This window comes from Trachypithecus francoisi, unplaced genomic scaffold (genome assembly GCF_009764315.1).
Source record: "Trachypithecus francoisi isolate TF-2019V2 unplaced genomic scaffold, Tfra_2.0 Lachesis_group16, whole genome shotgun sequence".
In the NCBI taxonomy this organism is placed as follows: domain Eukaryota; kingdom Metazoa; phylum Chordata; class Mammalia; order Primates; family Cercopithecidae; genus Trachypithecus; species Trachypithecus francoisi.
The window spans coordinates 71698862-71720621 of NW_022681461.1; the positions used below are offsets into that span (position 1 = coordinate 71698862).

Consider the following 21760-nt stretch of genomic DNA (forward strand, 5'->3'; position numbering starts at 1 on the left):
CTGCAAGCCTGGGTGGAGCCTCCTCCCCCTTCAGCTCCTCCCCGGACCTCATGAAAACTAGAGGGACCAGGACAGATGCGTGGGCCATTTCCCCAGAAGGGAAGGAGCTATGGATGACCTGGTCTCCCCCGGCTCTGTCCTAACCTCCTGTGGGTTTGCCCATCTGTAATCTGGACCCGACAATCTTTTGCCCAGAATGGCTGGGAAACTCCAACTCAAGGAGAGTCCTTGGAAAACTATTAAGTGAGGCTGCCCATGGGCTGAGGATCATTACTCTCCCACCTTGGGCCAGGTCTTTTTTGATAATATTTTTTAAAAACCCTATTAATATATGTACTATCTATTTACTATGCAGAATAGGGAAAATACAGAGGTCCACAGAAGAAAATGAAAATCTCCTATTGTCCCACCACCCAGAGATAATCCCTGTCCACTTTCTAGCCTCTGCTCTGTGCGTAAACAAGGTGCCATGTTGGCCAGGATGGTCTCGATCTCTTGACCTCATGAACTGCCTGCCTCAGCCTCCCAAAGTGCTGGGATTACAGGTGTGAGCCACCGCACCCGGCCAGCATGGTGAAACTCCGTCTCTACTAAAAACACAAAAAATTAGCTGGGTGTGGTGGCACACACCCGTAGTCCCAGCTACTCAGGAAGCTGAGGCAGGAGGATCGGTTGAACCTGGGAGGTGGAGGTTGCAGTGAGCCGAGATCGCACCACTGCACTTCAGCCTGCAACAGAGCAACTCCGTCTCAAAAAAAAAAAAAAAAAAAAAAAAAGAGGGCCATGTGCGGTGGCTCAAGCCTGTAATCCCAGCACTTTGGGAGGCCGAGATGGGTGGATCACAAGGTCAGGAGATCGAGACCATCCTGGCTAACCCGGTGAAACCCTGTCTCTACTAAAAAATACAAAAAAAAAAAAACTAGCCGGGCAAGGTGGCGGGTGCCTGTAGTCCCAGCTACTCGGGAGGCTGAGGCAGGAGAATGGCGTAAACCTGGGAGGCGGAGCTTGCAGTGAGCTGAGATCCGGCCACTGCACTCCAGCCTGGGCGACAGAGCGAGACTCCGTCTCAAAAAAAAAAAAAAAAAAAGAGAAAAGAAAGAAAAAGAAACGGTGCAACCCAGCCCCTGCTGCAACAGACTCACACTTGAGCATTTCCTTTTATAACCTGTTTCCTCCACCACCCCCACCCCACATTCAGACATCTTCCCATCTTGTAAAATAGCCCGAAACACCATCTAGGGTGACTGCACTATATCCCACTACTTGAACAATCCCCCACAGTTGGGCACTTAGGTTATGTTCATTTTTTTCATCTTTTACCAATACTTTGTTCTAAATGGGGACCAATTTTTCTCCCTTTTCACAACTGGCCATGGGATTTGGGGTTTGAATTGGGGCCTGAATATGTAGGACCCCCTCTTTCCTTTTGTCCCAAAGGATCTCCAGGTCCCCTTACCTTCACGCCATCCAGGCCGGGCCTCCCAGGAAAGCCCTTCCTGCCAGGCTGACCCTGCAACAGAGAGAGAGGTAAGTGGGAGAAGCTGGGCAGGGGCAACATTGCTGGGGTCCAGGAGCCCCAAGGACCTGGCATAGGGTATCCATGGCTGTAGAGAGCCACATACCCTGGTGGCCAGGGGCATAGAACCCTGAGTCCACCAGGTGGCCAGCTGTCCTGGAATGCAGGCAGGGTTTCCAGCTGCATGAACTCCGGGAAGCCTCCCCCATCCCTGGGCTGGTCTTCCTGTTGTAAATGAGGATGATGACACCTGGCTTCAGGGAGTGAGGGAAAGGAAGGAACTTGGCAGATGATAGGGGGCACAGGGAAGGGAACGGTTTATGCAAGTGGTCCTCAAAGTGTGGCCTGAGGACTCCAGGGGTCCCTGAGACCCTTTCAGAAGGTTCATGAGGTCAAAATGATTTTCCTAATAACACTAAGATGTCATTCGCCTTTGTCACTGTCACTCTCGTGAAAGTAAGTGGCATCATCCCGAGGCTGCATAGTGTACGATATTGTCAGTGGGTTGAATGCAGAAGCAGAGCTGAAAAGCCAGCTGACTTCTATTAAGCCAGACATTAAAGAGATCTGCAAAAATGGTAACACAACGCCACTCTTTCCACTCAATTATTTTGCTATGGAAAATAGAGTGAATTCTCCTAAACATATTATTTTTATTAACAGGAAATGAGCTTATGATTAATCTTCAATGAATGAATAAATACATTTAAAGTCTCTTGGTTTTAATTACTAATCTCAGTAGACGTAACCCACACAAACAAAGGTCTTTGGGCCCTCCATCATTTTTAAGAGTGTAAAAATCTCTGGATACCAGAAACTTTATGAACTGCTGGTTTATGCAATGGCTGGGATCAAAGGGGGTGTGGGACAAGTGACTTCAGAAAGGCAGCTTGGAAGAGTGCAGAGGGCTCAGGCTAAGGGCCCAGGCAGGGCGTCCCCACTGCCTGGCTGTGAGATGTTGAGCTAAAGGCTTCACTCTCGTTTGCCTCTTCTCTAATGAAACTAGGGAAAGCAATCCTGTGTCATGGGAGAATCAAGGAGAATAAATACTGACATGAAGCACCTGGCATATAGGGGGTGGGCAGTGACAGTCAGTTTCCTGGCTCTCTCCTTTGGGTCTGTCCTAGTTCTCTCTCTGGCTGGTACAAGGCCCTCACTGATGACTTCCTTCTGGAGCACTGACCACGTTGCCCTGCCTGTGCACAGCTGGCTCAGCTCCCATGAATGCCACCTACCCCAGGCCAGTGATACTCACCTCCAAGCCAGGGGCCCCTGGTGGCCCCATGGGTCCCTCATCTCCCTAGAATTGGGAGACACGAGAGAGGAAAAAAGGAGAAAGTTAATCCAGTTGGACTTGCAGAGATCTTGTCCTGTATGGAGGGAAAGGGATGGACGGAGGAGAGCCCTCCTGGACAAAGAGAAACAGCATGCCTGGCCCACCTGCCTGGCCCCATTCAGTGCAGAGGCTCCACTGGCCATGGCCTAAAGGCCAGGCTACACAGTGACTTCCAGTGAATGGCAACTCCATGGAAGTCCTGGACATCAGAGTTAAACCCCATTGTGTGCTGTGAGGAACAGAGCCTCAAACTGCAGTTCAAAGATGTACGCTCTGAGTTTTGCCACTTGCTCACTGGCAGACCTCAGCCTCGCTGTGTTTCAGTTTCCCAGAGTGGAGAAGATCATCCTCAAGTATAGTAAGTGGCTTCAGCTGAGTTCCTGGAGCTCAGCAATGATGCCTTATTCTTTCTTGCAGCCACCCCCAAACATCACTTGGGATGGTGCAGTGTCTAGGGGGTGTTTGGTGAATGAATGAATGAATGAATGAAGATGTGAACAAGTAGCAGGCATACATCTTGAGTGGTAACGTGAGTGTATACAGAAGCACGTGGCTGGTGCCGTTCCCTCCTCTCCCCTACTTTCCCGCTTCTGGCCCATGAGACTCTCCTGGTCCCCCCCAACCCCCACAGGCTCGGGGAGCCTCCGAATTGGCTCCTTCTGGTATGCCAGGCCTGACCAAGGGGCTCCCTCCAGAGCCACTCCCCAGCTCCTTTCCCCCAGCTTCCAGGAAAGCAGCTCCACGTGGTGGCTCCCAGAGCCAGCGCTGGGACCCCGCCAGACCCAGAGCCAGCCCAAGAAGGGATCCATGTCAGCTGGATGCCCGCCTGCGGTCGCGGTAAATCTGGGCTTCCCGCACCCTCAGCCCAGGGCTGTGTGTCATGGGGGCCTGGCGCCTGAGCTAAGGTAAGTGGGGCACAGGAAGGCTAAGGATGGCCTCGTGCACAGGGCAAAATCAAGGGCCCACCCATTTAGTGCCCACCTGGTGCTCCAACAGCCCCATAGAGACCCTTCCCAACCCACTTCATCAAGTGCACATAAATAAGCAGATCGATGCTCTGCCACTAACTAACTGTGCAAGTCAATGTAATATTCTGGAGGTGCCCCCAGGCCACTCCCAGGAAGCACAGAGTTGACAGCATAGGACGTATGTCACGGGTTTTGGGTTCAAGCAGACCCGGGTTCCCATTGTGGCCCTGCCTGCTACTAACCATAAGACCCGACTGAGTCTCTTTTCCTCTCTGGGCCTCAGTGGCTTCATCTGTAAAATGGGGCTGATAATTCCTACTCCCCCATTAATGTCCTAATAAACTGCTACTGTGAGCATGGCATTGGCAGTAGTTCTGGGAAAGAAAACTCCAGGGTGATGAGGGTGTAGCGGAGGGAGGGTGTGGGGAAGCCACCCTGCCAGGTGACAGCAGGGCAGAGAAGGTCCCTGGAAGGGGCATGGGGCAGAGCTGTATAGGATGAGCTGGTGGGTGAGTCTGGGGAAGCCCTGGGTGGTGTCCTGGCTGAAGGGGTTCCAGCCCCAGCTAAGGTCTTCAGTACCCAGGACAGGGCAGGCTGGGGGCTGCAATCAGGCCAGGATGGGCAGTGGAGCGGGGCCAGACAGTCTCACCTCGGGCCCCAGCTGCCCACGGGGTCCCGGCAGGCCTCGGGCTCCAGGCTTACCCTGGGGAGAAGGGAACAAAAAGGGAGAATCAGAGGCGGCACCTCCATCTCCATCACAGGCTGGCAAGGCACCCCCTGCTTCCAAGCCAGACAGCCAGCCCTTGAGGCCTGTGGTTTCTGCAGAGCTGTCTGCTCCTCCAACTGGAGCTGCCCTGGGCAGGTACTTACCTTCATGCCTTCTGGGCCGTTGTCGCCAGGGGGGCCGATGTCTCCTGGGAATCCCTGAGGGGAAGCAGAGAGCAGGGTCACCCACGGAGGCTATGAAGGGAGCGCTACAGGTATGCGTCTTGCAGGGGGACTGACTGGGTTTCCATCTCCTCCTGCTGGGATGGGACCCCAGGCAGGTCAGTTAACCACCTTGATCCTACAGTCCTCAGTTCTAAAACAGGGTGCGTGGTTCCAGCCCTGACACCTCAGAGAGTTGCTGAGACAATACATCGGATGGTGCAGGAAAGCATTAAGGTTGTGACACGGAAGGTCACACTGAAGGTCATTATTTCTCAAATCCGGTGCTGCTACTGGGTCAGAATTATGGGTGTCTGGGGACATTGCTCCCCAGAGCCAGCCATGCCTTGCCTTGAGAAGTCTTGTCTTTTGACTGCAGTAATCCTGCAGAGAGGATGATTTTCTGGGTTTGCTGTGACTTTGAAAGCATTGAAAAGCGCTGATTTAATTAACGTCAGCTCCAGTCATTGTAAGCTGAAGTCCTTCCTACATCCTGGCCACATGTGTTAGACTCTGCCCCACTCCACCCATGGGGGCTCCCTGCTTCCCGATGAGGGCCATTCCCCTGGGATGACTGTACAATAGAAGGTTCTTCCCGCACGGAGCGGAATCACCTCCCTTCCCTGCAATATCCTCGTGCTCCTCCTTAGGGTCCCACAGAGCACAGGGACCCCCTCTCCCCACAGTGGTCTTTGCACAATTTGGAGACCTGTTACGCGGTTCCCAGAGCCCTGCCCTCCTCCTGTGCAACCCTGAGCAAGTTCCTTAGCCTCTCTGGGCCTCAGCTTCCTTATCTGTAAAATGGTGCCTGTAACACCTCCCTTACAGGGCTGTTCTTCAGTTTAAATGGAACCAGTAAAGTTGCAAGTGCTCAGTAAAAACTGTATGCAAAATGATTTTGGGTCCTGTACCCTGGAAAAAGAACTCTGCCTGGGGTGGGCCCGTTTCTAAGTGAGAACTTGGTAGTCGGGATGCTGAGCAAATCCTGATGCTCACTCGCATCTGACCCATTGATGAGTGAGAGATGATTCACCCAGGTGCTGGAGAGCTGGAGCTCCCTCCCATGGTCTCTGGGAAAGAAGCAGGCAGGGTGCTGACACGCTTATCAGCTTCTGCACTTATCAGCTTCCGCCTTCAGCTGAGCAGAGCTATCTCCCGGCTACGGAGTCGGCCAATCAAAACAGAACACAAAGATGGGAGAGGCTAATGGCTAAATTGTCCAGGGACCCAGGAGAGGGCCAAAGCAGACCTTATTTGCTCTTACATAGCGGAGCGACGCTGAGGAAGCCACTCTCCTGCTCTGTGACTCAGTTTCTTCAACTGTAAACTGGTTGTAGTAATATCTCCCTCATATGCCTCTGTGGTGATTCAGAAAGTTCTCATCTCGAGGACACTACACAGCCTCCTGGCACCAGGAGGTGCCTAATAAATGTGAGGGAGCATGCCTTCCACCCTCATGGGCCAGAATGCTGGGAAAGCCGGACTCTCAGAAAAGCCTTTTTCCAGTGACCAGAGGAGGGAATTGGGGCCATGGAAAAGAGGCCAAGTCCATTTGTCTAAAGATAGGACTGTCTGGTGGCCAAAGTCAACACAGTGGAAAGTCAGAACTTGTAGCTTTTAGGAAACATTTCCTCATCCATCCGAGTGATAGCAGAAGTGATCCTTGGAAGGGTCCGGCCTATCCGCAGAGCCACACTTTTGTCTTGGATGCAGAGACCTCATGGGTGAGCAAGACCTGGAGGCCAGTGATTTGTGGGTGGGGGGGCTCCAACTGGGGTTGGCCTAGGTGCTGATGATCCTGAGAGGGACAACAGCCCTGGCTCCTGCTCAGCCCAGCTTTCTAGACACGAGACGCATGCTAAAGAGAGTGGGGGTAAAGAGAACCCGGCCAGCTTGCTTCGCTCCATTACGTGTGAATTCCGAGTTGATCATTCAGGTGTAGCCTACCTGTGCCAACGATCACACATGTCGGAAACCCTCAGGGTCTCTCCTTACTCAACTAGAGTTATTATATGAATTGCTAAATCTATCCTTGTTTCTCATTCTTCATTCAAAAGTCCGAATTTTCATTTACCTCTTGCTCCCCATACCGGGAAGCTCTGAGCCCTGAATCGTTCCAGAGTGGCTGTGGGTGGTTAGGAAAGTTCCAGGGCTTGGAGAGGGAACTCTAAGTGGAGAATGTGGGAAGCGCCTGTGAGGGGCCCAGACAGTGGCGCACAGAGGGCTTTCATGAATCACAAAGCTGCGGTGGCCACAAAGTTGGCAGAGGACTCTGAGGCCAGCTTTTTGTCCCTGTTGATTTTTGAGAGCCCCTGGGTAAGAGCAGAAGAGCAGAAAGGGAAAATAAATGATTGCTGATCTAGGAATTTCTCCTCTCAGCCTCATCTCTCATATCCTGCATGACCTAAAGCAAGTCTTTCCCCGTCTCTGGGCCTCAGTTTCCCAGGGACGAGACCGAGTCCCAGCTGCAGCCAGACACAGAGAAATGGGGCATCACATACCTCGGGTCCAGGGGGCCCGGGAAACCCAATGGATCCTTTGTCTCCAACTTTGCCCTGTGGAAGAGAAAAGGTTGCAGGGAGGCAGGGGTGAGGGCCCCACCTTCCATGAACCCCCTGCGTTACCCCCCTGGCTGTGGGTAGTTGGAAAGTTCAGGAGCATGTGCATAAAATCTGCCTGGACAACTAGAAGGAGCTACCAGTCAAACTCTACCTCCTGCACTTACTAACCATGGAACCCTGGGCAAGTCACTTCAACCTTCGGAATCTTAGTTTGCCCATCTGCAAAATGGGAGCAATATTAATTCCCTAACTCCTGGGGTAGTTGGCAGCCTTCAAAGAAACAAAGTTCAGAAAGACACACAGCAACCCTCAATAAATGACAGCCACTGCTGTTATTGATAACATCACTATTGTTTACAAGGCATCAGGGTTTTGTCAGCGAATGAGGCCTGCCTCTGAAGCTGGGTGAGTTACTGAGCCTCTCACAGTGTCCTCATCTGTGAAATGAGCAGATCCCATTCCTGCCCTGCCCTGCCCTGCTTGCCCCCAGGAGCTCTGCTGCAGGAGGAAATGAAGTCTTCGAGGTGAAGGTGTCCCCAGCCACGTTCCATGATCAGTCAGAGAGTGTGAGATTTGGGGGTGCTGGAGGAGCAGGTACTTACCAGAGGCCCTGGCTTCCCCCGTGCACCGGGGAACCCTGGCAACCCCTGGCTCCCCTAGAAGAGATCCAGAGCAGGCTGGGGTTAGTGAGGAAGAGAAATGGCCAGGTGAACAGCCGCCCAGTCCTCCTGCTGGTCCCAGGCCCATAGAATGCCTGCCTTGGAGGAGGATGAACTCCTTCCTTCTTTTCCCTGCTGCGGGCTCGACTTGGATCACACCTGCCTGACACCCCTATAGGCTGGGCCCCAGGAAATGCTAATGAAAAACAGCAGCCCCTGTCCTCACCAGGAAGAATCAGGGACCCTGAGGCTGCATGCAGGCTCTGCAGTGCCTCTGATGCCTGGGGAACTCTGGAGACTGGGTCCAGTAGGGGAAGAGCCAGGCCTGCTGTGGTTCACAACCCGGAGATACCAAGGCTGGGTCAGGACAGGCCAGTGAGGAGGGAGGGAAGAGGAAGAGGGAGAGCTGGCCAACATCTGGGCCTCATTGACTGGCCGGGAGAGTTCCAGATGTGGCCACATGATGCCAGACACAGGCAAAGGGGAGCAAGTCTCAGCAGGCCCACAGCTGTGCTCTGGAAGTCAAGGCCACCTCAGTTTGATCCCGTAGTCAATATGTCATTTTGTAAGGCCAGTTAGCTTATCCTAAATATTCATGATCAAGGGCAGGACCCTGAGCCGAGCTCCATCAGGGCAGTCTGGAGCCTTGTTCTCAGGGAACTCACTGTCCGGTGGGGACTCAGCACAAATCACCCAAAATCAGAGGAGAAAGGTGGCACCACCAGCGAGGGGAGGACATGCCTCTCAGGGCACTTAGAGAGGGAAATGGCCACTTTCTGAGCAGGTGGGGAAATGGCCCTGAGCAGGGTGGTGTGGAGAGGCTGGGTGGAGGGGGTCCTGGGTGGGTAGCAGTCTGTGTGTGTGTACAGAGGCGCACAGCAGGCGGTTCGGTGGGGCTGGAGTGCAGGGCTGTAAGGGGGACAGCAGGAGTGTATCAGAGAAATGCACTCACTGGGGTCCTGATGTCTGGTTAGGGAGCCAGGGTGTCATTCTGAGAGCAATAGGGAGCCATGGATGGTGTGTGAGCGGAGAGCACCGCTTTGCCCTCAGAAGAACAACTGGGTAGCAGTAAGGAAGAAAGAGAGAAAGCAAGAGGCTGGGGCCCAGAAATAAGTTAAAAGGTCACTGTAAAGTCAAAGGAAGAGATGACAAGTGGATCAAGGATGGAGAAGACTGGATTATTTCAAAGGCAGCCGTCTCACAGGTGGGTCCTGGCTCATTATGGGCCCTAGGAAGGAAGCCAGGACCAGGGGAACAGCAAGGCAGGGGCAGGGGCAGGGGGAGGGGAAAATCTGATGCAATTACCTTGTCTCCTTGGAATCCGGGATCTCCCAACACACCTGGAACCCCTTGTTCACCCTAAGTACACACCAGCAAAGAAGGTTACAATGGAGACCACGTGGGCTCTGGAAGCCTCCCCCACAGACCCCCTGGTGAGGTACAGCTGCGCCGAGGCTGTTTCCCAAGTCGGATCCGGCCAGCAGCAGCCTTGTGAAAGGAAAGGACGGGCCCCTGGCGAGGAAAGCAGGCGGTGGCGGGGGGAGGTGAGCTGGCCGATGTGCAGACTTGCCTGGGGCTGCTGGGATGGCTGGAAACGCCACTAACAGAAGCTAAGCTGCCCACTGCCCAGTGTCAACTGGCCTTGCCTGGAGAACTGACACAGAGCAAATGAAGTGTTTGATCCTTCAGCCTCTTCATCATCAACTGGTATTGTCACACAGGGGTGAGGGCAGCATGTGAAAGGGCCTCACACCAATGTGGTTTCAGAGTATTTGCGTCTGCTGTTTGATATTTTTCACCATCAGACTGAGCTGTCACTTACTCCTCCTGTGGGGGTTTCTGTGCTAGCAAGCAGCTTTGGTCTTTTTTTTTTTTTTTTTAGAGATGGAGTCTCACTCTGGTTGACCAGTTTGGAGAGCAGTGGTGCGATCTTGGCTCTCTGCAGCTTCGACCTCCTGGACTCAGGTGATTCTCCTACCTCAGCCTCCCCAGTAGCTGGGACTACAGGCGTGTGCCACTACGCCCAGCTAATTTTTATTTTATTCATTTTTTAATTTTTAGTAAAGATGGGGTTTCACCATGTTGCCCAAGCTGGTCTTGAACTCCTGGACTCAGATGATCCGCCCACCTCAGCCTCCCAAAATGCTGGGATTACAGGCGTGAGCCACTATGCCCGGCCGATCTACTTCTAATTAACTATTTTAATCAGCTATAGCATGGGAAATCAGATTTCCTGACTTGTTAAGACTATGTGTAAACAGCGAGTAAATTGGTCTTGACTTAAGTCTGGGTGTTTGTCTTCTAACACGATGTACTGCACAGGCTTAGTGACACTGATTCTGGCTGCTGGAGGCCTCTTCTCCTCCCTCCCTGTTTTTAGCCATGTTCTGAACAGGCAGTCCAGATTGGGAGCTACTTCCCCTTAGGGCAGGAACCACCTCACACGGCCCTCACCTCACCCTATTTAGCCCTCCACCTTGGACATTACTGACACTCTGTTGGCCCCAGGGTTCAAAACACATTTACAACCCTGGGAGTAGGAGAAAGAATGGGGAGAAAAACCCGGGAAAATGGAGACCCTTAGAAAACCCACACATGGCTAAGGCCATGACCTAACAAAAGAACTTCCTTAGTAGAACAAAAGTCAGAATTTGAAAGAAAAAAAAAATTTTTTTTTGAACTTACTTTGTTTTTTCCAATTTGGAAAATCCTGTACAACATCCTGGTGTTTGGGGAACCACAGGACTTTTTTTTTTTTTTTTTTTTATGTCCAAGAGAGGAGTGAAGGGGTGAAAAAAAAGAGTGAAAATAGAAAAACAAGGAAAGTTTAAAAGGCACCTAGGAAATCAGAACAATGAATTTGGAGGGAGCTGGGCTTGGAGCAGGAGCTTTGCTTCCAGAATGCTCCTCCAGGCTGAGAGAGGGAGCCAAGCAGTTGTAAATGGGACTGAGTCCAGGATGGGTCATGGAAAATCTGGGATTTGAGGCAGGAGCAACCTTGGAACATGAAGGGATGGCTCTGTCATCCCAGGGTAGGGCCAGGGGACAAGGATGTGTGCGTGGCTGATTGGAACACAGCCTTAAGGCTCCTCTCCACCAAAGGAAAAGGGGTTTCTTTCTCCCCCGGCTCTCTCTTTTCCCCTAAAGACATTTGATTTTCTTAAAACTATGGGCATGAAAATAATTTCCTCCTCCTTTTTTTTCCAGAGTTTTCACCTCTCTAAATGTCCCAGGCAACTCCCATCAGCAAGCCAGCCGAGTTCCATGTAACACATTTATTTCCATGTTCCTGAAGCAACACTGAGCTGAGACCAGCTCCGCAAAGGGGCCTATAAAAAGCTCACTGCCTACACTCTCATTTTCCCCGGCTTCCTTTCTCTCTCGTTCATGACTTCAACATTTCCAGAGCGCTGATGTCTCAAACCTTGGGATAAACAGGTAGGTGTGGGGAACCCCCCATCTCCATCAGAAAGCCCCTTCAAAGAGGGAGGGCTCTGGCAGAGGGGTGTAGCAGACAGCAGGGCAAGGGGCGGGCAGAGGTGGGTTGTGGCTGGAGGCTTGGGCATGGCAGGAGGAGATGGAAGAGGTAGAAACAGGTAGAAAAAGGACTGGGGTTGGCATTGCACCCAGCTGGCTACCCAGGGATAGGCTCGCATAATACAATCTGGATATGTCCATTTTCACCCAGCAATTCTAATGTTCTAAAAGTCCAGGGGCCTGCAAATCTCTTTCTCTCTCTGGGTCTTGGTTTCTCCAGCTGTGAGACGTAGGCACTGTGAAATGTGAACCTCCCAGAGTCTCACTAGCTCTGACCTTCTGACCTCAGTTCTGCTTAACAGTTGAGGTCTCTGGAGCCAGGTGACTCTCTACTTACCGGCTGTGTGGCCTCAGGGAAGCTTCTTTTTTTGAAACGGAGTCTTGCTCTGTTGCCCAGGCTGGAGTGCAGTGGCGCGATCTTGGCTCACTGCAACCTCTGCCTCCCAGGTTCAAGCGATTCTCCTGCCTCAGCCTCCCAAGTAACTGGGATTACAGGCGCCCACCACCATGCCTGGCTAATTTTTGTATTTTTAGTGGAGATGGGGTTTCACCATGTTGGCCAGACTGGTCTCAAACTCCTGACCTTGTGATCTGCCCGCCTCGGCCTCCCAAAGTGCCGGGATAACAGACGTGAGCCACTGTGCCTGGCCCAAGCAAGCTTCTTATTTCACAGTGGATAGGAGGATGAATGGGTGGATCCATGTGGTGCACTCAGATGGTACCCAGCATGGCACCTGACCTTATCACTCAGGTGTAGGGGGAAGACAGGTGCGGTGTCAACTGACCACAGGAGGGACTGAGCAGCAGTCAGTCCTTCGGATGTCTCATGGATACTTGGAATGTTGCCCTGAACCCCTCCTGCACCCCCTTTGGGGGTCCTGGTTTGCCAAGGGTCTGAAGAGGCTAGGCAGGAAGACAGCCACAGAGCAGGGCACAAGTGCTGGGCCCTGTGTCTCTGGTATTCAGATGCTGCTTCACTCTGGGCCCCCAGGGCCTGTCTTCCCACTTCCAACTCTGGTTTGGCACAGGGTGAGATAGGAAGAGCTCAGCAGCAGTGCTGTACAGAGGACACACGGCAAGGGTAGCCACCCCCATGGCAGCAGGAGAAGCGGGTCAGGGGCTCAGAGTCGCATTTCCGGTCGGCACGCTCTCTGGGGTTGGGTTCCCAATTTCACGCCAAGGTGGTCTATGTAGATTTGTTTCCTCCTGTGCCCTCCCTGCCACACTCCTTGCTCTGTGGCTTTGCCTTCAAAGCACAGATGCTGGCCTCAGCTCTGCTCTCTGGATTCAGAGCCCTGTCTTGACATACCTGGCCCGCTTGCTGCAACAGCTGCTTATGCACTATCTGCTGAGGTTTTCGGGTTCCCAGAACTATCTGCCTGAGCACCCCCCCAGAGTGACTAGGAAGAAGCTGGGGAGCACAGATTTAGGGGAGGCCAGAGGAGAGGCAGGAAGAGTGCAGGGGAGTGGACCTGGCGAGAGATCAGCAGCAGCCTCCGGGCGGAGAGGGGGGTGGCATGCAGAGAAACCACAGTGCAATAAGGGAGTATTCAGATCACCTTATCACCTTTCAGTCCGGGCTCCCCCACGCTGCCCATCAGTCCCTGCAAGACAAAGACCCAAGGCCAGCTGTGATGGAACTCTAGGCCACAAGAGTTAGGAGCCCTGGCTTAAATGTAACTTGCTGCCAGATCCCCTGCTCGATCCCCCAACCTCAGTGTTCACATCTGTAAAAGGGGGCAAATGACTCCCATGTCACAGGGCAAGGGTGTGGACTGAAGGAGCTATGAGAAGAGGCAGTGAACCACAGCACTGCAGACAAATCCAGAGGAAGAAGGCACTGATGGGGAGGGAAGGGCATGTTGGTTAAATTGGGTCGTCCTTGGGATGTGGTCTAGCAGTCTTGGCCTGCCTTCCTGCTGCACGCCCTTCCCACTCAGGGATGGGCTGAGTTCATGGTTTGCATGGTAGCTTCTGTGGCCCTGGTGATGTCCCCCACTGGACTTCCAGTGCTCTGAGGCCTGGAACCATATCAGCTCGAGGAGGATGCCTGGCCTAAATGACATACAGATGATGCCTGGCTCTGGGGCCAGAGCTGACAGCTCCTGACCTGCCCAGCTTCCTCCTAGCAGCACTCTGAGCATCCTGCCATCCTCCCTTCCCCTAGCATCATCTAAGGTCACCCTTCCTTCTGGGATGAAACGGGTCGGGGGTGCCCACTTGGGATGAGGCCTGAATTGGGGGGCGTCCCTTGCTTACCTTCATGCCCTTGGGTCCTGGGTAGCCAATTGGACCCAACACTCCCAAGTCACCCTGTGGGGGAAGAAAGAGAAGAGGGTGTTGTAAGCAGTGACCCACAGGAGGCTGGCCTGGGTGGTGGCAACAATCCCCAAGGTTCCTGGGGCTGGGCTTCTGAAGACACAACTCTGTAGGATTGATCTCAGAATCTGGAATGTTCTTCATCTGGAGACCTCCACTAAAGTGCTGGAATAAACTTCATGAAGATCCTTGTCCAAGCTCATTTCTAGATTGCTGCCCCTTCCCTATCCCCATTCTTTTCCATATTCAACATTTTTCTCCTCTATCTGATTCTTTACCCCGTATCAGGGACAAAGGGCTTTTCATTGGACTATTTTGGACACTCAGGCTGTCTCTATCTGTCCCCCCAGAGCTGCTGTAAGAGTTAAAGAAGGCATAAATGGGAGTTCTGACTCCTCCGGCTACATGAGGGGAGGCACCTCCTGCTTCCCAGAGGCTTGGCTATCTCTGAGGAAGGCAGCAAGTAAGGCTGTTGATCCCAGAAATCCCAGAGTTGGCGATGGACCCTGTGGGACACTACAACCAGCTGGCGGATCCTGGACCACAGGTTGGAGCTTCAGATCAGATCAGCTGGTCCAAAGTGAGAAAAATGGAGTTCCCAGACCTGGAAAGCCAAGCTCCCTTCACAACTATGGAGTCTGCAGATGACAGCTCAGCCTGGCTGAGTGCTGTCCCCATGATGCCCCTCCTGGCCTTTCCACAGCCTTCCTTCCTTCCTCTGCAAGGAAGGCTCTGGAAAGCATTCAACCAGGCTGAGCTGCCATTTGCAAACTCCTGCGAACTCCACACCGTCCCTCTGTCTTTCTCCCCGGGGCATTCCACTGCACAGGCCCCGTGGCCCTTCCAGCAGGAGCCAGGCAGGAATGTGATTTTCATTCTCTGTCCACCCAGTGGACAGCAGACCACTGGGTCCCACTCTCCTCTGGGACTCACTCATTGTGTGAAGTAGGGGAACGTGATGTCTCCATGCCTCGGTTTCCTCATGTGACAAGTGAGGACATACAGTACTGTCTACCTGCCAGCCTTGTTTCCAGGAGTAACTGATTTAACATGTACATACTTGGCAATGTCTGGAGGCACTTTTGGTTGTCACAACTTAAGAGGTGCTATTGGCATCTGGTAGGCAGAGGCCAGGGATGCAGCTCAGCATCCTGCAGTGCACAGAACAGCCCCACCACGAATAACCATCCAGCCCCAATGTCAGTCGTGCCAAAGTCCAGGAATCCTGGTACAGAGTGAAGAAGCGGCTGACTTTTCTCTTAACCAGCCTACGCTTTTCCCCTCAAATCTCACTTCTGCCCACTCCATCACTCTCTCAGCCACAACCATAACATTAAGTCCGCACTCAGAGAAAGGCAGACCCTGAAAATACCCTCTTCTCTCCCTTGTCCATCCTCCGTGACTGATATGAGCATCTGGCTGCTGTGTGGTTTCAACGTGCCTGACCTCTCTGGGCCTCTGTTTCTCACTACCTGATCAGGCTCTGTGGAGGTCCCTGGCAAGTGCTCTGAGGTGGGGGCACAGCTCTGAAGCACTGGAGGAACAAAGGCTGCCCCAGGTCGCCAGGCTCAAGAATGGGAACTGGAGTTCTTGTCTGAGCTGCCTGGAGACGTCTCGGAGGGAGGCCAGGCAGAGAATGAAAAATCACATTCCTGCCTGGCTCCTGCAGGAAGGGCCAAGGGGACGATGCGATGGAATGCCCCCGAGCAGAGAGACAGACAGACAGACAGACAGACAGACTGTGTGGACTCTGCAGACGGCAGCTCAGCCTGTCTGAGATGATACCGATTCTCACTCTCCCAACCCCGGAGCAACTGGAGTCTGGCCTTGGCACGTCCTGGCCTGTGTGATCTTGGGCAAACGCTTGCCCTTTCTGGACTTTAGGATTCTCTTTTGATTGGATTAAACAAAACCTCCCAGCTGAGCCTCTGCTAAGAAATTCTGCTTTCAGGCCCAGTGTGGCGTCATGGTTCACGCTTATAATCCCAGCACTTTGGGAGGCCTAGGTAGAAGGATTACTTGAGGCCAGGAGTTCAAGACCAGCCTGGGCAACATAAGGAGACTCAATCTCTACAGAAAATATTTAAAAATTAGCTGGGCATGGTGATGCATGCCTGTGGTACCAGCTACTTAGGAGGCTGAAGCAGGTAGATCTCTTGAGCCCAGGAGTTCAAGATTACAGAGAGCTATGATAGCGTCACTGAACTCCAGCCTGGACAACAGAAAGATACCCTATCTTAAAAAAAAAGAAAAGAAAAGAAAAAGAAAGAAATTCTGCTTTCAGGTCCCATCAAATAATCTCACTGAGAAAGTGAGGGTTCAGTTTAACAGGTGTTAATAATAAGCAAATGCCAGTTGCCAGCACTGTGCTAAGCACTTGACCTGCCTTAACCCAGTAATTCCTCACCACAGCCCTTCGAGATCAGTCTACTACTGTCCCCATTTCATAGATGAGGAAACTGAGGCTCTGAGAAGTTAGGGCTCCAGCGAAATCACAGAGCCGGGGCACCTCTGGGATTCACACTAGGCAGCCTGTCTCCAGAGCTTCTAGGCTATTCTGAGGTGGTCTCTGGAGAGGAGGGAGAGAAGCCGGATTGGAAGGGAGGCCAGCTCTCTCTGCAGAGAGCTGCATGACCACAGGTCCCTCTGGCTGCTGCTTCTCTCCTTTCCTGGACGAAGGCCGCCAGGGTGGCCAGCTCAGACTTCCCCCTGATGCACAAATAAACAGAGCGGGCTCTGCTGGAGGAGTCCTGCTCTGCTGGGGGCCAGGGAGGGTGGCAGGCAGAGGGGCCGCCAGCAGCTCGGGAACACCGGCTCTTTCTTCCTCCCTCCAGGCCTGAAGTGGCTTGTTGTGTGGGACTGAATTCAGTGCAGGCTGGATGGTCACCTGTGTGGGTCCTCAGGGAGTCACAGCACAACACCCCATTCCCCAGGTCCCGCTCGCTGCTTCAGCAGGCCTCTCCGAAGGGGTCTGTGTGTGGTAGGGGCAGGGACCTCGCGTGGGCATCCAACCCTAGGGGAGAAGGAATCTGGCAGAGAGATCCCTGCCTGCAGGCCACACCCGGAGAAGGTGCCAGCTTGCATATGGCAGGTCCCCCTGTGTTGGTGGGACCCCACATTGGGCTACAAAAGCATTTCCGGGAGGAACAAAGAAAACTCCAGGCCAGCATCCCCTGAGGGCAGCTTGCAGAGCAGCCGTTTCCTGTGTACCTGACGCCCTCCAGACCGGCTTGGCCGGAGCCACTCAGAATGTCATGTCCCCATGAGAAAGAATAATGAGTAAGGCGCTTAATTTGGATCCTGTTTCCACTTTTCTCTAAGCTCCCAGACACCGCACGCCACACTCTGCCCTTCGTCTCACTGACTCCCACCAACAACACAATCAGCCCTGTCTGTCACCATTTAAAGAACACCCACTGTGTGCCGGATGCACGCTACCCACTTTGAACCCTCCTTAACAATAGCTAAATGTCACTCTGGGCACCTTTGCCACGCCAGGGACGATGCTGGTGGCTTGGACGCTCACCAGCTGCTCACAGTATCCCCAGGAGGTAAGCACCATTGTCAGTCCCACTCTATTTTACAGATGGGAAAACTGAGGCTTAAGGACAGGTGACATAACCTGCCTGAGATCGAGCGATAAGCAGGGGGCAGAGGCAGGACCGGAACCTAGGTCTGTCCATCCATCTGTCTGTCTGTCTGACCCCACAGTCCATGCTCACAAGGTCTGAGTTGGCTGTTGATCAAAAAAAAAAAAAAACAAAACCACTCAAGGCTGCCTTTCCTGTTGCTATGTCTCACCTGAGACAGGGCATCAGGTCAGGTTGGAGACTCGGAAAAACGGAGTTGTGCTCCCCTGACTGCCAGCCAGTGGACCCCCGGAGGCTAACGTGGGGAACGTCCGGTGCCCATCCTTCATGACGGTTGCTCACACATCTCACCTTCCTGCCCTGCTCTTCCTCCTTAGCTGTGACATACTTAGCCACTGATGTATCTCCCTAACCCTGGCTCAAGCTGTTTCCTATTCCCGGAGTGCCATGCCCTCCACTGGCATTGTTCATGCCCATTTGTCCTTGGGCCTCCAGCACTAACATCACTTCCCTGACCCCAAGACTGGGTCATGCCCCTGCTGTCAGGCCTCAGAGCCCCATGCCTCTCGCTCAGGGCCCTTGACACCGACCATCCTTTCTGCATGTGCCTATAGGGCCACCGCCTGTGCTGCCTCCAGACCAGGGGCAGGTGCCTGCTCTGAGGACCTCACCTCTGTGATTCCAGTGCCCAGCACAGGGTACAGCTCTGAGGAGGTGCTTGGTAAAAGTGACTTAATGATGGTGAAAAAGAAAGCTAAACATGCTTACTTATAATCCCTCTGAGGACTGCCTTTGAAGGCCAACAGTGCCAGGTGGCTTAGGGACAGGGAGCTGGAGCTGTGGCCAGTTCTGGCTGCTGTGTGGTCTTACTAAGCACCATCTCTCACACGAGAACAGCCCTGGCACTGCCCAGTCCATGCTGTCACACACCCGCTATCTCTGTTCAGCACAGAAGTCTTGAGGAGCTGGCGATGTGGTGCAGCAGTGGAGAGTGTGAGCTGTGACAGGCCAGGTCCAGCTGATGGGCTGTGTGACCTTGGGCAGGTGCTTCACCCTCTCTGAGGCTCAGTTTCCTTAAGTGTAAATTGGTGGCCCCACTTCCTACCCTCAGAGGGCGGTTGTAACAATTAAAAACTTGACACAGGGTTGGGCACAAGAGGGTTTGTTGCATACCAGGTGGTGGAGTATCTAACTTTGCTTTATAAACAAGGAAACAAAGCCAGGTGATCGTTTAGTGGCAGAATAAGGTGGACAAATCCATTGCCCCTCATATGCTGGGTTTGTGGCCAGATCACATGTTCTTTGGGTCTCATTAAATCGTGGAGGAGCCAACATTTCCTCTGTGTCACTCTGAATAGAAAGGACAGAAATCGTCTTTGTTGAGCAGATTCTGGAATCAGGCACAGTTTTCTTGAGGGCCTGCCAAAGGGTTTCAGTTACTCAAAGAGGGCTGTGTGGAGGCCCTCTCACCTCTGAGGCTGCAGGGAGCCACCGGTGGCTTATTGGAATTGAGGCATATGGACCCAGGTGACAAGCCCGACACTTCCACTCTCTAACTGGTGACCTCGGCTTCGCGAGGCCTCCCCAGCCCAGTGCATGCGATGCACACATAGCAGGCAGACGCTTAATAAATGTTATTTTGTCCTCTCACGCCCTTCCTCCCGGCTGCAAGGACCCGGGGGACAGAAGGAAGGTTTGGCTTCAGTCTGCATGCAAATTGCTTCAACTGACTAGACAGAGGCATTGAATAAATCTGAATTTCCACTAAAATGATTATCAATACGTGGAATTCCCATTTGCTCAGTTAAAAACCCACATCCTCTGGAAAACCGTAGGTGACTCACAATCCCTCTTCCTCTTTAACTCCTGGTTAGAAAATTCCTTTCCTTTCCAGCTGTTTGGGGAGACAGTTTTTTCCCCCAGGCACAGAACCTGCTGTTCCCAAAGATCCAGGGTGGAAGGAGGCATCTCCTCGGGGAGCAGAGGTGATCTGATGGGCTCAGGCCCAGCCCTGGGACTCCACAGTCACAGGAGAGAGGACACTTCATCTTGGCAGTGAAAAGAATCTAAAAACTGAGGAAGGAGGCTGAAAGTGGCCAAAAAAAGACACAGCATGAAGGGACCACGAGGCAAAACAAACCAGCTCTGGGAAAAGAGGGTACCATGAAATGCAGAAAAGGCCCAGGGCTCTGCCCCCAGCACAGGCTGCTCAGAAGCAAACACAGGAGTGCCCTGGACTAGGACTTGAGATTCATGGCCTCCATCCTCACCTGCCAGGTATGTGACCTTGACCAAGGGCCTCAGTTTTCCCATTTGCTGAAAGGGTTTCTCCTAACAGACACTGCAAATAGTGTTTCCAGACTGAACAATTAAAATGACAGGAACAGTGAAATTTGAATGTCAGATAAATAATGAGTGACATTTTGCTATAAATGTGTTCTAAATATTGCATCTGACATTCAAATTTAACTAGGTGTCATATTTTATCTGGCAACCCTAACAGTGGAGTGCAGCAGAGAGTACAGGTAAGAATGAGCTTTGTAAAGAACCAGGAGGCCCCAGCACTTTGGGAGGTTGAGGCGGGCAGATCGCTTGAGCCCAGGAGTTGGAGACCAGCCTGGACAATGTGGCAAAATCTTGTCTCTACAAAAAGAAAATACTAAAATTAGCTGGGCATCATGGTACACACCTGTTGTCCCAGCTACTTGGGAGTCTAAGGTGGGAGGATCACTTGAGCCCAAGAGGCAGAGGTTGCAGTGAGCCAAGACCGCACCACTGAACTCCAGTCTGGGAGACACAGTGAGACCCTGTCTCAAAAAAGATAGAACCAGGAGGGCTACGATGCTATAGTCCAAAACCCCAGAATCTGTGTTTATTCCACTAAGCAATATTCTTGCTCCTCTCAGGACCCAACCTAGTGAACGCTGGGATGATGACAAATAGGAACATGTGCCAAGGATGACAGACAGGATACGTAAACATCCCTTCAGAAAGGCTTTGGGATTGGAATTGTTTAGAAGGAGCCCTGGGAAGCACAGACAAAGACCATTTTACACCTCAAACAGCCTCACTCAGGGACAGTGAGGACGACTTGGGTTCGATCCACAGGAAAACACTGAACAATGAGAGCTGTGTAGAATGGACTAGGCTCCCAGAGAGGGAGGGACTTTTTACACAGGAGGTGTTCGATTTGGAGTTTAATCACCATATGATCAAGATGCTCCAGGAGGGATTCCTGTTGGGCTTAGAGAGAGTCAGATTAGAAGACTTCTAGAGAGTTCTCAAATTCCCATGGCAGGTATTTCTTTTTCCAAAGCATTTAGGTCAATGCCTTGTGCCAAAGAAGGTGCTCAGCAAAGTCCTACTGAATGGACATCAGAGATGACAAATGTATGACTCATGTGTTGACACTCCCTCAACCCCGGCCAAGGCAGACATCACGCATCAATTGCAGCACTCTCTCCCACCAAGTTCCAAGGTGACTGTGAAATTTTTCTCAAGTCAGTAACCTAGATAGCTGCTACCAGTTGTAAAATATCACGTGTGTATGTAATAGAATAACACCAACAATAGCTATTATTATCATAACTAGTACTTCTTGAGTGCTTGCTATATACTAGGCACTTTACATATTAATTTATCAACATCCTCACTCACAACAATCCTCCAAGTTACGTACTAATATTGTTCCCATTTTACAAATGAAGAAACCGAGGCATAGGGTGGTTAAAAATTTTGCTCTGGATTGTGATTAAATGAGTGATAGAGCTAGGAGATTTGAACCTAGGCAGTCTGGTTCCAGAAACTGTCCTCTGAGCCACTGGACTGGAACGGACTGCGTGTTTCTGTGGTTCTGATAAGAGTGGATACAATGATCCCATTTCACAGAGGGGATCCCCGAGGCTCAGGGAAGTGAGGCCAAGGTGAAGTTCAGTCAGGAGGTAGCAAAGCCAGGATTCAGACACAGAGGGCTCTCACCTTCTGCCCACCCCACCCAGGTTCTGCTCCCACTCACCTGAGCAGGCACAGGTGGCCATGGGGACATTTGGACCATCTTCCCAGGACTGGCCTCCCCTGAGCAACGGGGTCCCTGCCTACCTCAGGGGCCTCCTCCAGCCTTTCCCTGAGCAGAATTTCTCAGTACAGTTGCTGGAGTGGTAAAGCTGGAAGCTCGCTTGTCAAGCTAGCAGATAGTTTACCTGTGTCCCTCCACGGGCCCCCAGACTCAAACCCCATGAGGAATGACCCAATGGACAGGGAGGAGGGGGCATCAGACTATAGGAACACTTGAAGTGTCATTTCCCAGGCTCTGACCTCTCACTGGCCCCTGGAGCTGGGCACAAGGTT

General features: G+C 52.4%; 1 protein-coding gene across 7 annotated transcripts in view; it reads right to left on the bottom strand.

The window, feature by feature from the left end:
- The window catches only part of COL27A1 (collagen type XXVII alpha 1 chain), a 157941-nt gene that overhangs the window by 68847 nt on the left and 67334 nt on the right, over window positions 1-21760 (bottom strand). For 5 of the 7 annotated variants that reach the window (XR_004443599.1, XR_004443600.1, XM_033237700.1 and 2 more), the window contains 9 exons: window positions 13764-13817; window positions 13064-13108; window positions 9273-9326; window positions 7911-7964; window positions 7249-7302; window positions 4691-4744; window positions 4470-4523; window positions 2772-2816; window positions 1457-1510 (listed from right to left, as the gene is read on the bottom strand). Coding sequence is in view for 5 of the 7 variants with exons in the window: in XM_033237700.1 (XP_033093591.1) it covers window positions 1457-1510; window positions 2772-2816; window positions 4470-4523; window positions 4691-4744; window positions 7249-7302; window positions 7911-7964; window positions 9273-9326; window positions 13064-13108; window positions 13764-13817 (468 nt within the window). In the remaining 2 variants the exon portion in view is untranslated. The remainder of the gene's footprint in view (window positions 1-1456; window positions 1511-2771; window positions 2817-4469; window positions 4524-4690; window positions 4745-7248; window positions 7303-7910; window positions 7965-9272; window positions 9327-13063; window positions 13109-13763; window positions 13818-21760) is intronic. The other 2 variants (XM_033237698.1, XM_033237699.1) reach the window with 2 other exon arrangements.